We start from the raw sequence: 15,394 nt of genomic DNA on the forward strand, positions 1-15,394 counted from the left end.
GATTTGCAGGATTCTTTTGAGGGAATAAGTCATGTTCTTTAAAAATAAAAAGTGTGTACCCAACCTAAGTTTATCTGGTATTCCTTGGCTATAAGGGTAACATTAAAATAGTTATAGCAATCCCATAGCTTCCTTAAAGGCAGAGGTCACCAACGTGGTGCACATATGCTGGTAGAGACCTTTACTGGTGCCCACAGGGCCCCCTCCCACCGCTGAAATTAAGCTTGAAAGAAGCGTTCTGTTATAGCTAATGGAATCTGTTGCAGGATGCGTGCCTGTCACCCCCAACAGTTTCTCCCGTTTGCAAATGCACCCACAGACCCCTGCAAAAAAAAAAAAAAAAGGCTAGCGGCCCCTGTTTAAAGATCAACTCCCATTTTACAATATGTGCATTTTCAAGATTTTGGCTCAGGCATGGGGGTGTGGTGGGGGGATGACAAGTTCATGGAGCTTTCCCCCTGCCCCTCCCCCCACCTTGGCAGATTGACGCCTCAAACTTGCACTTTCCTGCAGCAGCTGAACCGATTATCAGACCCATTGATTAGCTGACAGCCTTTCTCATTAAATAATGAGATAATGGGTGAGCATTACAAGGTGATCAAGCACCCTTACGTACATCTTTATTAAGGGGGGGGGGCGGAGTGAGGCATCGTATACAGGGATACAGTCTCCGAGAAATCTATCAATGTTTTTGCTTTTGTTTTTAAAAAAGAGTTGCCAATTTCCCTCTCACTGATCCAGCACCAACCTGACAACCTGGAACCTCCATGCAACATGAATATATTACAGGGACGTCTCAGGACAGAAAGAGCAGCCTCCAAGACTGCTTAAGCATGCTAGAACGCCACCATTCTAATTCTGCATGCTTTTTCCAATGCAGGTGAACTGTCTGGTTCAGGATGCTCAGAACCAAGACACCCCACAATACTTAGCATCCAAAGGTATTACTACTACTACTTCTAATAATAATAATCTATTATATTTGTATATTTGTATCTGAAAAATCTTAGGGCTGTTCACAGAACAAAAATACAAAATAAAACCACAAAGTGCATAATAGAAATGAGGGGACGGACCCACAAAATAACCCCCTTTCCCCCATGATTGATAATGAACTTTAAAAAATGTTTAAGAAATCCTTTTTTCAAAAGCCCAGAAGCATTGTTGTTGGGGATAACAACAACAGAAATCACCAAAAAAAAGAGAGCGAAATTTGTGCCTATATGCGACAACAGCCGCCAGTGTGCTACTAGAGCAAAAATGGGAAAACAGTTAAGGTACCAAGAAAACAAGAATGGTTTATCAAACTGTTAGAATATGCGGAGCTAACAGGGATGACCACTAGAATAAGAAAATCTTTTTGCATTGCTTTTCTTCATATTCTGTTGGTACAGAATTATATCAGAAATGCAAATAAACATTTTAAAAAATAAAACCTTCCCCAAAAAGCATTTAAAAGGGTTACTGTAGCAGGATTTAAATTGAATAAGCTTAAAACGAAGGTTTTGGAGAAAAATTTAACAACAGTGGAAGTAGAAAGGCTACAGAATGAGACAGGGTTAAATGTGGTTAAGAAAGTAAAATATTTGGGGATAAATATGACATCTAAAAACTTGAACTTATTTAAAGATAATTATGAGAAAACTTGGACGGAAGTTAAAAAAGACCTAGAAATCTGGTCAAATATGAAGCTTTCCTTGTTGGGTCGAATTGCAGTTATAAAAATGAATGTATTGCCTAGAATGTTGTTTTTGTTTCAAACATTACAAATATTGGACAAGATGGACTGTTTCAAGAAGTGGCAGAAAGATATTTCTAAATTTGTCTGGCAGGGCAAGAAGCCTAGAATTAAATTCAAGATTTTAACTGATGCTAAAGAAAGGGGTGGATTTGCCCTGCCAGACCTTAAACTTTATTATGAATCAGCAGCCTTCTGCTGGTTGAAAGACTGGCTACTTCTTGAGAACACAGACATTTTGGACTTAGAAGGTTTTAATAATTTTTTTGGATGGCATGCTTATTTGTGGTATGACAAGGTTAAAGCTCATAAGGGTTTCAAAAACCATATTGTCAGGAAAGCATTATTTAATGTCTGGACTAGATATAAAGACTTGTTGGAAAGTAAAACTCCAAGGTGGTTGTCGTCAATGGAAGCAAAAGCTATTAAAAAACTGAATATGGAAGTTAATTGGCCGAGATATTGGGAAATTTTGGAACAAGAGGGAGACAGATTGAAACTGCAAAGTTTTGAGAAGTTAAAAGGGAAGGTGAGGGACTGGCTTCACTACTGCCAGATAATGGAAGTCTTTAAAATGGACAGGAAAATAGGCTTCCAGGTGGAAAAATCAAAACTAGAGACTGAATTGTTAGAGCCCAGTACTAAGAATTTGTCAAGAATGTATAATTTGCTGTTGAAATGGAATACACAAGATGAAACGGTCAAGTCGGCAATGATTAAGTGGGCACAAGATATTGGTCATGACATTATGTTTGTTGACTGGGAAAAGTTATGGACCACCGGGATGAAATTTACAGCATGTAATGCTTTAAGAGAAAATATAATGAAAATGATTTACAGGTGGTACATGACCCCAGTCAAACTTGCAAAAATTTATCACTTGCCCGATAATAAATGTTGGAAATGTAAAGAAATTGAAGGAACATTCTTTCATCTTTGGTGGACGTGCCCAAGGATTAAGGCTTTTTGGGAAATGATTTATAATGAACTAAAAAAGGTACTTAAGTATACTTTCCATAAGAAGCCAGAGGCCTTTCTCCTGGGCATAGTCGGCCAATTGGTGTTAAAGAAGGATAGAACATTTTTTATGTATGCTACAACAGCAGCAAGAATACTTATTGCAAAGTACTGGAAGACACAAGATCTACCCACCGTGGAAGAATGGCAGATGAAGGTGATGGACTATATGACTTTGGCGGAGATGACAAGCAGAATCCGAGACCAGGGAAGAGAAACGGCGGAAGAGGATTGGAAAAAATTTAAAGACTATCTAAAGAAATATTCAAAAATTAGCGAATGTTAGATTGATGCTGGATGAGAAAGTTAGGGGTTAAATAGCAACAATGGTTATGATTAAAGAAAATGAGGGTTAACAAAACTAAATTGAAAATAAGGGAAGGATTTGCTGACCAATTAATTAGACATGAGAATACAGAAAGGGGAGGCATGAGGAAGTCGGGAAAGTAAGTTATAAGAAATTAAGATCTGAAATTATACGTGTTGTATGTTTTTTCTATGTTTTATGTTTTGTGTATTATTCTAAAAATTTGTGAAAATCTTAATAAAAATTTATAAAAAAAATAAAATAAAAGGGTTACTGGAGTCTAAAGATGTAGAATGGAGTCGCCAGCCAAACCACCCTGGGGAGAGCATTCCACAAACAGGGTGTCACTGAAGAAAAGGCCCACTCATCTTGCAACCCTCTGAAACTCTCGCAGCAGAGCCCACGAAGAAGGGCCTCAGATGATGATTTCAGGGTCTGGGGTAGGTGGCTGGGAGTTGTGGTCCAAAATGTCTAGAAGACACAGCGTTGGAAAAAGCTGTCCTAAACATTAAGAGAGCTTGACAAGAAATGGGGAACCCCCCCCCCACAAAAAAAGGGAATGGTGTAGGATCTCACCTGACAGTTGATCATCTCCCCACATTTCTTCCTCCAAAGCTTTGCGGGATATGGCCTTCCCACGGTATCTCTTATCAGCATCCAAAAGGTGGGAGGAGACCCCCTTTCGTATGTGCCCAAGCGCAAGGACATCGTCTTCATCTCCTTCGTCAAACTTGTCAACCACCCTGGCTGCGGTGGCTGCAAAAGGGGGAGAGAAGGTGAAAGGCATTAATGGGGGGGGGGTTAGAAGGGGGGGAAATTCCACCCACCCCTCCAGTGGTCCAAGAAGTTTGCCGAAATCACTGGCTGAATGGGGAACACACAGCCTTTTCAGATGTGGACAGAACACTACTTGCAATAGCTCCTCAGCCAACGCGACCCAACGATCAGGGATGATGGGAGTTGCAGCTCAACAACATCTAGAGAGTCAGAGATGGCTTCTGCGCAGAAAGATACACCACCAAATATTCACAGTGATAGATAGAACTCTAAATACCAGGAACAAGCAACAAAGAGAGCTCACTGCACCATGTCTGGGAGTTCCACTGTTTAAACCACAATGCTGGACTAATAAGACCTCTCTCAGATGCAGCCAAGATGATTCCTGCCATGTGTAGCAGCAGAAACTCTGGTTAGCTTTCACCATCAGCTACCAGCACATCCCTAAAGCATGGTTAAGATAGGAAAGGCAACAGCATTGCAGACCCTGCCCTGTGGAACTCCCTGCCACTAGAGGCACAGCAGAAACCATCCTTGCCTTTTCTCCATACATCTTCTGAAAACCATACTGTTTAGGCAGGCCTTCACAATATGAATTTTTCTTTTTAACCAACCAGTTATATTTAGGGATTGATTGTATTATTTTTGTATACAAAAACCTTGATAATGGTTTATGAAAGCATGGATTACAAATATTCAAATAAATTTGCCCCCAGGAGTGGAGGGAAGGCACATTCCTATTCTCTTATTTTACTAAAAGCATCATCATTACACTTTTGGCGGCTGATGCAAACACACGTTTTACGAAGTAGGGCTGTCACCCCATTAAAGAAATGTTACTCAATTAATTGCATGGGTCCTTATCAACTATTTTAGTCAATCAAAACCTTTCAAGCCTGGCAGTGTAGTGTAATGACTCAACCAACTACAACAAAGCAGTCCTAAGGAGAGATCTTCTTGAGATCAAGTTCTGAATTTCTTTGCCAATTATCACAGCAGGTCCATGATGTTAACTGAGATACCATCTCTGCAATAAACACCTTTACATTATGCACCAGCCAGTGGTATTGAATGAACCAGCTGCAAACCTCTTGGTTCTATATGGCAACATTTTTTAATTTTTTGTTTTTATTTTATTAAATTTCTACACTGTCCTTCATCCAAGGATCACAGGGCAGTTTACAATATGAAAACACAACATTAAAGATCCCAGGTGAATAGTATATAGAAGTAGGGTGTGTTGAGTTTTTCAACTTTCAAATTCCAAAAATGAGGGGTGCTAAAAAGTTGTAACATGATTTGAGAATAATAATAAACTTTATTTGTATTCCGCCCTTCCCTGCCAGAGCTGGGCTCAGAGCAGCTAACATCATATAAAAACACAATATACATAAAAATAAACAAACAATTGATTAAAATGCATCCCAAAATTATTTCAAATAAATTAAAATTAGACTGGACAAATGGCCATCCTCAAGTTAAAACTGAAAGCAGTTAATGTTATTTTGGTTAAATTAATATAATGTAGTTTTCCTTGGTAAGTAAAATGCGTGTAAATTTTTAATGGTTGTACCTGCAGTTATATCATATACTATTAGCAGTATTAGTATTATTTAGCATTACCTGACATTTTCAGAATGTAAAATGAAATTCTGTGGTTTTCTGAAAGCAGTTTATGTGCTTCTTCATCAAACAGACTTACCAAGCTAAATGTTGTCCAATAACAAAAGTAATAGATTTGAATTCCTCACACCTGGAAACACGTTTTCAAGATGCCTCATAAAAGACACGGGCAAAAACTTTCACCCTCTAAATCGATACGCCCTAGTACAGGAGGCTACCTTAAACTTCTTGCAAGGAGTTCTGGGAGCTGTAGTTTGTTAAGAGAGTTGTTAAGAGAGACCACCTGCTCCCCTCCAATATCTACAATTCACAGAGCGGCTTAAACAATCCATCTCTTTTCTCAAAGCTATGGGAACTGTAGTTCTGGGAGGGGAAGAGGGGTCTCACCTAACAACTCTCCAAACAACATTTCTCACATACACACACAGGACAATTCCCCTAGTCTGCTTAAAAAAAACACACACAACCACTACATAACGTGCACACGTGGCCAAGGAAACTTTTACTAGCTCTCTGAAATCCAAGTACACGCATGCACGCACGCACACGTACGCGTGTTCAGAGATACTTGCACACACGTGTCTAGGGGCCTTTCCACTCGCTTGGTGAAACCCACTCAGCGACACGCACACACACGTGTCCAGGGGGCCTTTCCACCCGCTTGGTGAAGCCCACCCAGCGACGCGCGCGCACACAAACACACACGTGTCGAGAGGTTCTCCCATCCCCGTTTCCAACCCACGCGTCCACACACAAGCACCGGCCCCTGCTTCTCGGAGAGAGACGGAGCCCGAAGCCGCCCCGGCATTGCGGTTGCTTCCCCCCACCCACCCGCTCACCGTCCTCGGGGTCGTCCTCGGGGTCGTGCAAGGCGCGGGGCAGCGGGTTGAGCAGCCGCTCCAGCTCCTCCGCTAAGGGCGCCGCCATCTTGAGCCTCTCCTGGCCCGCTCGGAAAAAGGAGGCGGAGGCAGCAAAGGGCCGCCCAAAGGCCCGGGGAAGGGGAGGGCCTCTCGCTTTGCACATTTTGGTACGCGCGGACACAGCCATGCATATACATTAAATGCACGTGCACCCTCCGCTCAAGTTCCCAGGGCGGTTTTCATTATGGCTGGAGCACCACTGCAGCGGCCAACCCTATTTTTATTCCATTTTTTTTGCTACCAGACCTTGCGATGAATCTTTAAGGGGGTTCGAGGATTGCTGTTTTGTTTTACAATCAGTGTATAAATTTTGTTGCTTAATTTCGGTGAATGTTTCTTAACGAGACGCTTTTATCAACTTATTGATCAGATGTCAAAGAAATAAACAACTATCTGACTTTTAGAAGACATCCGAAGGCAGCCCTGTTTAGGGAAGCTTTTAATATTTGATAGTATTTTAATATTTTGTTGGAAGCCGCCCAGAGTGGCTGGGGAAACCCAGGCAGATGGGCGGGCTATAAATAATAAATTTATATATTATATTATATTATATTATATTATATTATATTATATTATATTATATTATATTATATTATATTATATTACATTATTATATTATATTATTATATTATATTATATTATATTATATTATATTATTATTATGTTGGTATGTTTTTAGTTAATTGTGTAATTTTCTTTTCATGTTCTGGGTTGCCTTCAGCATGATTTCCCTGCGCCAAGGGAGCATGCACATTAAAAGTGAGGGTGATGATAATGGCAGTGGCCACATTCACAACAAATATATTTAAAGCACTATGTCGGGTTGCCATATTTCAAAAAGTAAAAACACTGAAAGTTGTTTAGCTTATTATTATTATTAATATTATTATTATAGGAAAACACAGAAAACCCCCCCAAAAACCTGCCTTTTTTTTGTTTGTTTGTTTACTTGCCAAAGATCCAGGACAAACCGTGGCCTTCTCAAAATTCCCTCCAGACATCACTTCCGCCTTTGAAATCCTGGTAATATCCAGGAAAATCTAGACGTACAGCAGCACTAGCATTAGGGCACTACTTTGAGACAGGCATGGCTTCCCCCAAAGAAATCTGGGAGCCATAGTTCTGGGTTATGAGAGATGTTAGGAGACACCCCCCTCCATTTCCTCTATCAGAGCTACAGTTCTCCAAGGTCCTTGGGAAGAGCAATGGATTGTTAAACCACTCTGGGTCTTGCAGTTTTGGGAGGGCAACATGGTGACACTTGTGGCACCTTGAAGGCTTAACACATTTATTACAACTCCTCCTTGCTTTTGTGAGAACGCAGGCCAACATGTCTACCATGTGTGTGTTAACTTTTACAGCTGAGAGGATGGATTTCAGTCTAAGCTGCCTTGATCTTCATGCTGCGCTCTAATAATGTGTTACGTTTCAAATGCCCAAAACACTTCGTGTAACTGAAATCCTTATGACGATAAGCGAGTGTCATTTGCGTACATTTCACAGAAGGGGAAACAGAGGCCAAATAAAAGAGTGTATGGCCTGAGCCCAGCTACTGAGTTCTTGATTCATAGCTTGGTCTCTTAGCAGCTGCCTCACACCAGTAGTGCAAAAGCCCTACAACAAACACACTGGTTTCCTGGGTATCTCAACATATTATTGGGGGGGGGGGACTATCAAGACTTCCCTGTTGGCAGCCTTAAAAGAGTTAACAAATAGGTAGCCCCAAATCCCATGCAGGTCTGCTGATAAGAGAGCTTCCAACTGAAGCTGTTTTGCCTTTTAAATGATTGAATAGGAGGGGCTTGGGGAGGGAAAACCTTCTTGGCCTGGAGAGCCACTGTCAGTCTGACATTCCCTGCCCAATGGTGGGTGGGTTGAGAGGGAATGTGGGTCAGGCAATGGAAGTGATACCTATGCACAGTTGGCAACATTCCCAGCATGCAAATTCCTGAAGTTTCTCCAGTCTCCATGACCACAAGAAAATGCAATTTAATTGGGCTGGGTTTTTGTTAGGGAGGGGCTGCTGCTGTTACTTACATTTTTTAAAAAAATGTGTTTTTATTTTGGATCCTATTAATATTTATATGGACATTGTTCCATCAGGTTGTGTACTTTTTGATGTTTTATTCATTGCTTGACTATTTTTGTTATGTATATAATTATGCATTCTTATTATTTTACATGTTGTAAGCCTCCTTGAGCATGGTCCCAATTATGGAAAGGCAGCATACAAATAAAATGATGTATAATGTGTTTATATAATTTGCAATCCACTTAAACAGTTTTATCTGATGAATGGGACTGTAGTCTGTGAAAGCTTATGCCATCATAAGTTTGTTGGTTCTTAAGGTTACAAAAGGCTCTGTTGTCTTTGCTAACACTAATACCCCTCTGCAGAAGTCATCTGTGGCAGTATATTTTAGGGTGACTGTAGTCCTGATCTACTGACTTGAGAGTAAATTTATTTGAATTAAGTGGGATTAATGTCTGGGTAGGCATGTCTCACATTGAATTATTAGGTGATTAAAAGACAAACAGAAAGGTAATATTGAGTGTGTATGTATTTTGCAGGTTCAGAAAGTGGCACTAGGCGTGGAAAAGATATGCTTGTGTTTTATTTCACAAAATTTATACACTGCTTTATTGTAAAAATCCTAAAAAAGTAGGATCTAATATTGTAAACTACTTTTAAGCTGTGGCTAAGTGAAATTTGCCACATGTTAAATCAGCAGCGGTGAACCACTGCCCCCTGGTCTAATTAGCCCTCCCAGGCCTCCCCCTTTGATGTGCAAGGCTGTTCAACCAAGCCATGCACACCTGTGCTACACCTGATGTCAGGTGCAGGACAGGTCAAAAGGCACCAGGCTTTGCAAGCTCTGATCATCAACTGATCATCAGCACTTTCAAAGTGCTGTGCTTTTGCCTGTGTGGTTTGATTTCAAGCCATGCAGGCAAAGGAAGATGGGTCACCTGATGTCATTGTGATGTCAGGTGAGTGACACGTGGATAGCCCTGCCTATCTGTAAAAGTTGTCCTGTTAAGAAATGGGGCAGTTAAGGATCCAACTAACGTTCAGGATCCAGTCCCCCATCACCACCACATTAAATATTTCACAAATTAGGGGACAAAGCATTCCTTCATGAATCAATATGATTTATTGATTTTCATTCCTTTCCCCATACAGATCATGGATGGAATTAGAAAGATTTGGTTCCCTCAATGAGTGCTTATAGTGCCATTTACACTTCATCACACTCACTGGCCAGGCCATCAACTGGAAAGGTTTTTATTCCACCCATAAAATGTTTGATTATTCCTTTTTGAAACCAATCATAAGCACCCACAAGTACTGAGCCTAATTTGTCCCCCAGCTTGTGATTCTCCATTTGCATATTTGACTGGCACCTAGGTTTCAAAAGACCATACTATATGATTAATTTTAGTAAAAAGAGAAGAGGTGTTCAAAAGCAAAATCCTGTGCATGCCAAGAGCTCAATGTGGCTTACTCCCTGGTAAGTGTAGTTAGAACTGCAGCCCACCCACGCCATATAATCAAACAACAAACATACGCAGAATGTACTGGGAATTCAATAGCAGATATGAGTACTTATGGAAGCATTCAGCCATACCAGAAAACATCCCAATATATCGACCCATGTAAAAACTGCATTTCTAACCCCCCAGAGTGCCCGATTAATGCTTTTCTTCCCAATATAAAAAAGCACTAAATATATAATGGAAAGCCTGCATGGGTGTGTGCATATTTTGAAAAAATAATTGTGTTGGCTTGTTCCAGCTACCTCACTTTCAAAATTGATAATTCTGTGTCTCCTGAAAGACTAAGGCTGCATTTAACCTGGGAGGAAGCCCCACTGCCTCCTTACTTCTGAGTAGACTTGCATACGATTGCGCTGTTAAGGTTGCTATTCTGTGCTCACTTGCACAGGAGTAAGCCCTGCTGAATGAAGAGAGGCTTACTTCTGGAGTAAACACACATAGGATTGTGCTCAAATTCAGGGTAGAAGGTCATAAGCTTCAGAATATCTGAGGCACAACACAAAATTAACGCTTTTCTTCCCAATATTGGGAAATGGCCATTACAATAGGAAAACGTACTTTGGTGGGTTCCCCCTTCATAAATTAATATTTTCACGATACAGTACTTTAAAGGGCAAGAAATAGGAATCATTGCCTGGGGCTGCCCTCTTCTTCCTCCACTGTGTTTTATAGACATTTATTCAGAAATAAGCCCCACCAAGTTGGGCAGGAGGACTGATCAGTTCCAGATCAATCTGCTTCGGATAATAGCCTTTGAAGTGACAGGGCAAACATGGAAGGGAAAGTGAAACTGGTAAAAGATGCTGAGTTGCCAAATTATGTCCAGGGAGAAAAAGAGAGTAGATAAAGGACATTTAAGAGTTGTGGGGAACCTCAGGCAGTAGCGTAGCGTGGGTTGTCAGCACCCGGGGCAAGGCAAGTAATTTGCGCCCCCTAACCCGTGGATTTGTGCCCCCTAACCCCCAGATGTTGCGCCCGGTGCAGCCGGCCCCCCTGCACCCCCCACGCTATGCCACTGACCTCAGGTCCAGGTAGGCCTCAGGATTCCCCTCAGGGCAGGTGCTACAACCCCAGGCCATGCCTCTAGCCATTCCTCCTCAAATCCTTTCACCTGAATGAAATGTTTCATTAAACTTTGACTGTGCCTCTTGCTCCCCTGAATGAGGGATGGAGAGATAGTGTGTTAAAGTGTACGACTTTCACGTGGCTGGAATGTACAAAGGCAAGTGTGGCCTCTTCTGTCCCACTCACTCTCCTCTGGCCCCATCCAGCACTGACATGGCGTGAGTCCCTCAAATGTTTGCCTGTGAGAGGCGGCAGCCCTCAGGCTTGCAAAGGTTCCTCACCCCTGCTACCCAGGGCCAGCCCAAGACATTTTCGCACCTGAGGCGAACCAGAACATGGCATCCCTACCAGCCTGAAAATAAAGGTTGAGTGAAGATACTGCATGAATAGGCAGGGCTCGTCTCAGACACTGCGCTGCCCGGAGCAGAGGACAAGATGGCGCCCTCCCTGTTCCATGCCCTCCCTGTTCCATGCACAGCAGCTGACTAGAGCTATTGTTGAATCTTAACTTCAACCTGGCAACAGGATGACCTCCTCCAGCCTGTGGTTTATATAGGTCTGATCCCCAACACAGGGGAATGGCCCTGGGTTCAAGAGGAATGGAGGGTGCCTGTCACTTCTGCCTGAGGAGACTACTTCCCCTAAATAATTATGGGAGCTGTATTTTGTTAGGGGTGCTGAGAGTTGTTAGAAGGCCCCCGTTCCCCTCACAGTCCTATAATTCACAGAGCGGTTCGTCAATCTCTCTTCCTCAGGAACAGTGGCGTAGCGTGGGTTGTCAGCACCCGGGGCAAGGCAAGTAATTTGCGCCCCCTAACCCGAGTGAGCCAGGTAGGGGCAGAGAGCTGCGAGTGCGAGCGCACCCCCCCCCCCAGATGTTGCGCCCGGTGCGGCCGGCCCGCCCTGCACCCCCCACGCTACGCCACTGCTCAGGAAGTCTGGAAATTGTATCTCTGAGAGGGGAATACAGGCCTAACAACTCTCAGAAACCTTAACAAATGACAGCTCCCATAATCCTTTGGGGGGAAGCCGTTACTGCTTAAAGTGGTGAGAATCCACTGCAATCCTCAAGAGTAGGCCAAGCTACAGGGAATATAATAGAGGCTCGGTCTTGTGGTTAAACCATGACAATAAAAATTCATCTTCTTTCAAGGTTAGCTTAGTTGTGTTGCGCACGCAGTTGTGTCCAATGGAGGGGAATTGGAGGAGTGGCTGGAACAGGGGGCACTGCCACCTGAAGCGGTTGACTCAGCCTAATGGTAGAGCCGTACAGTGGTACCTCAGGTTAAGTACTTAATTCGTTCCGGAGGTCCGTACTTAACCTGAAACTGTTCTTAATCTGAAGCACCACTTTAGCTAATGGGGCCTCCTGCTGCTGCCGCGCTGCCGGAGCACAATTTCTGTTCTCTTCCTGAAGCAAATTTATTAACCTGAAGCACTATTTCTGGGTTAGCAGAGTCTGTAACCTGAAGCGTATGTAACCTGAAGCGTATGTAACCTGAAGCGTATGTAACCTGAAGCATATGTAACCTGAAGCGTATGTAACCTGAAGCGTATGTAACCTGAAGCGTATGTAACCCGAGGTACCACTGTACTTCAATCCTACAAGTACTTGGGGCAGAGTGAGCTTCATTCAAATGTGTGTGTATGTTCTTCAAATCCACACTCAGTAACTATCTGCTGTAAGAAGGTCCCATGGTACCAGATATATCCAAGAGAGCGGTGAACACCCTGCTGTAACCACTTTATCAGACATGGCGGGAAAACCTTGGGAGTTTCTCTCAGGATTCCTCACGATGCTTCTTCAAATCACTGAGGAAAAAGCTCCTAAAGCACTTCAAACTTAATTTTAACATGAAATCCAATGACAACCCAACTTGAGCAATGTTGCCAGCATTATCAAAACTCGTAGCGCTTTCCTCAAAATGACTCAAAAACGTAATCTGAGGAGAAACCACCAGATTCTCATTGAATTAATGCAGAATCCAACGACAAGTTATGGATGAGTGAAAACATCCTCAGATTTCGATATTCTTATAAAAAGCTGTTCTGCTATTCCTCAGAATCCCAAAGAAAAAAATTCTGAGGAAATAATTGCCTGAGGAAGAACCCACATAATTAAAATTTTCTTTTGGCAATATTTAAAAGAGATCAGAATGCTCCTTCTTGACCACCTTTCTCTCCCAATGTCATAAATCTTTCAAAGCATTGAATGAAACACAGGTTATCTAAACATCAGATTTTCTAATTTTATTAAAAATTCACAAATTTTTTAATCCAACTTTCCCCCCCTTTCATACAGTGAATGGTCTAATATGCACTGGAGGTCACACAAGCTTAGGTTTATTTGAACAATAAAAGACATATGAGAAATTTAATATATAAAGGAAAAAAAGTAGCAGCTGCTGACTGCATATTTGACCATAAAATTTAAATATTTTGGACTTTTTTTTTCTTTTAAAGACACAAAAATAAAACCTGTGTGGGTCTATATAAGTCATATTAACAATTCCATTAATGTTGAACAGGACTAAACATTAGCAAAGATGTTAAATTTCCCCCCCTCTTAACCTTGTAACACTTTGTTTAAAATGTTTTGCGTTTTTCCCCCGGGCTGTGGGTACAGCACCCCCAAAGAGTATTTTGTGCTATAGAATTGTTTTATTTGGCAACTGTTTGATTTTATAAGTTTTTATTCTTTGCCTGCTGTAAACGCCACCTTTACAAACTAGCACAGTGAAACACAAGCCCTGTAATGTCTTATAACAACTACAGAAAAAAAAGGAAAAAGAAGGAAAAATGAACTATTTTGGTTGATTGCTCAAAATACTTTGCTTTTGAACAAGAGGTTCTAAAACAGGAATTTTTTTTTAAGTAAAACATTGCGCTCCTGAATTTAACATTCGACGTAAACAGTTGACTGCTTTTTTTTCTAGTTTCATAGAGTCTTTTTATTTTTTATTTTTGTTTGTTTAGCTTTTATTTTTCTGAAGGTAGAATACTTTGTCGTTCGTTTCTTTTCAAGTCAGTTTTTTTTTTTACTTAGAAGTCTAGCAGAAGACTTCTGGGTTTTGAGGATTATTGGTGTGTGTCGCTCAGAGAAGGTAGAAGAGTTGATTCGGAGGGCTTATATTTAAATATTTGCTATTTTGGCCAATGAAAATAAAATAAACATAAAAGCACCACCCTCCCAAAAATAACAACAAAATTAACTACATTTCATTTGCCCCACCTGACATTTCTGAAGCTTTAAAAGTCTATTGTTGTGGCTCATGTTGAATGTTCGGAGGCAAAATTAAACAAATCAATAATACCAAAAGAATCATCATTTTAAAAAATGCTAGAATTCCTTGAAGCTTTTTTTTTCTTGTTCTTGTTGACCTTGCCTTTATTCAATATTGGTTTCTTTTCCTATAAGAAAAGTCTCTGAGAATCTTGTTTTTTCCCCCCCTAGAGTTATAGTCTAGTGAATGCGGACACTCACTATTCACCATCCCATAGTATATGGCAGTATCGAAACAAATCCACTTCGCCAGTGTCTTTTTTCCTTCTTCACTTGGTACAAAAAGAGATTACTTTCTTCATATTCCCCCCCCTTGTCTTTTCTTTTCTCCTGTTCATTCTGTATCATGAAGATTGTCCTCCGGTTTATACCAAAATCTCCCTGGGCTTTGATCTGAAATGAATAATTCAGTTAATCCCCAAAGTTCACCAAAAAAAAAGCAAAACCCCCAACATATATATCTATATATCTATATGTCTTAGGGCAAGAAAAAAAAAGAAACTATTTGCTCGAACTCATTTCTATACACCTGGATGTAAGCAAAGGTGGGTGTCGACTGGCCACTTACTTCTCAGCCCCCAGTCTTGGTATTTAAAGCTACCATACAGCAGCCTCGTTCATTTCGGGCGGATGTGATAAGTGGCTGCCATAGTTAGCACCGCCGTTGACAGATATCGAGGAAAACGGAGGACTCGGCCCAAAAACTTCGGCCGACATGGAGTGCAAGGAGCCAGGTAGGTTGGGTTCAGGGCTCGGAGAGTCCCCAGGTGGGTGTGACATGATATCTGTGAAACGCTGAGCTTCGCTGGAAGGGTGGTGTCCAGGTAAGGGGTGGTCCATCCCCCCCAGAGGCGTTCCTGATGATCCGGACGATGGCACGAAAGGGAGATCCACCGGTGTCTGGGCTTGAGAGGAAGGCGGTCCTTGCGGGAAGAAATCGTAGTTGCTCCCAGGTCCGTAGTACTCGCTCTGGTAATCTGGCAGGCGAAGAAAAGATAAAAGGTTGACGTACATGCCACGGATATTGCTTTCTTTCTTTGCTGCATCAGGAGGTTTTTTAATGTTTTGTTGTGTTTCTGAGCACAATTCAAAGTGTTGGTGCTGAC

The 15,394-nt window shown here is 41.7% G+C and overlaps 2 protein-coding genes across 2 annotated transcripts in view; both read right to left on the reverse strand.

Annotated features, from left to right (window-relative positions):
• The window catches only part of AATF (apoptosis antagonizing transcription factor), a 69,134-nt gene extending 62,706 nt beyond the window's left edge, over positions 1-6,428 (reverse strand). The window contains exons 1-2 of the mRNA XM_081890433.1: positions 6,302-6,428; positions 3,639-3,818 (exon numbers count right to left, since the gene is read on the reverse strand). Coding sequence (XP_081746559.1) covers positions 3,639-3,818; positions 6,302-6,389 — 268 coding nt within the window. The 5' untranslated portion in view covers positions 6,390-6,428. The remainder of the gene's footprint in view (positions 1-3,638; positions 3,819-6,301) is intronic.
• A 6,801-nt stretch (positions 6,429-13,229) lies between these two features.
• The window catches only part of LHX1 (LIM homeobox 1), a 52,001-nt gene continuing 49,836 nt past the window's right edge, over positions 13,230-15,394 (reverse strand). The window contains exons 5-6 of the mRNA XM_081890574.1: positions 14,857-15,265; positions 13,230-14,681 (exon numbers count right to left, since the gene is read on the reverse strand). Coding sequence (XP_081746700.1) covers positions 14,886-15,265 — 380 coding nt within the window. The 3' untranslated portion in view covers positions 13,230-14,681; positions 14,857-14,885. The remainder of the gene's footprint in view (positions 14,682-14,856; positions 15,266-15,394) is intronic.

Source organism: Podarcis melisellensis, assembly GCF_964234715.1.
Source record: "Podarcis melisellensis genome assembly, chromosome: 15".
NCBI lineage: Eukaryota > Metazoa > Chordata > Lepidosauria > Squamata > Lacertidae > Podarcis > Podarcis melisellensis.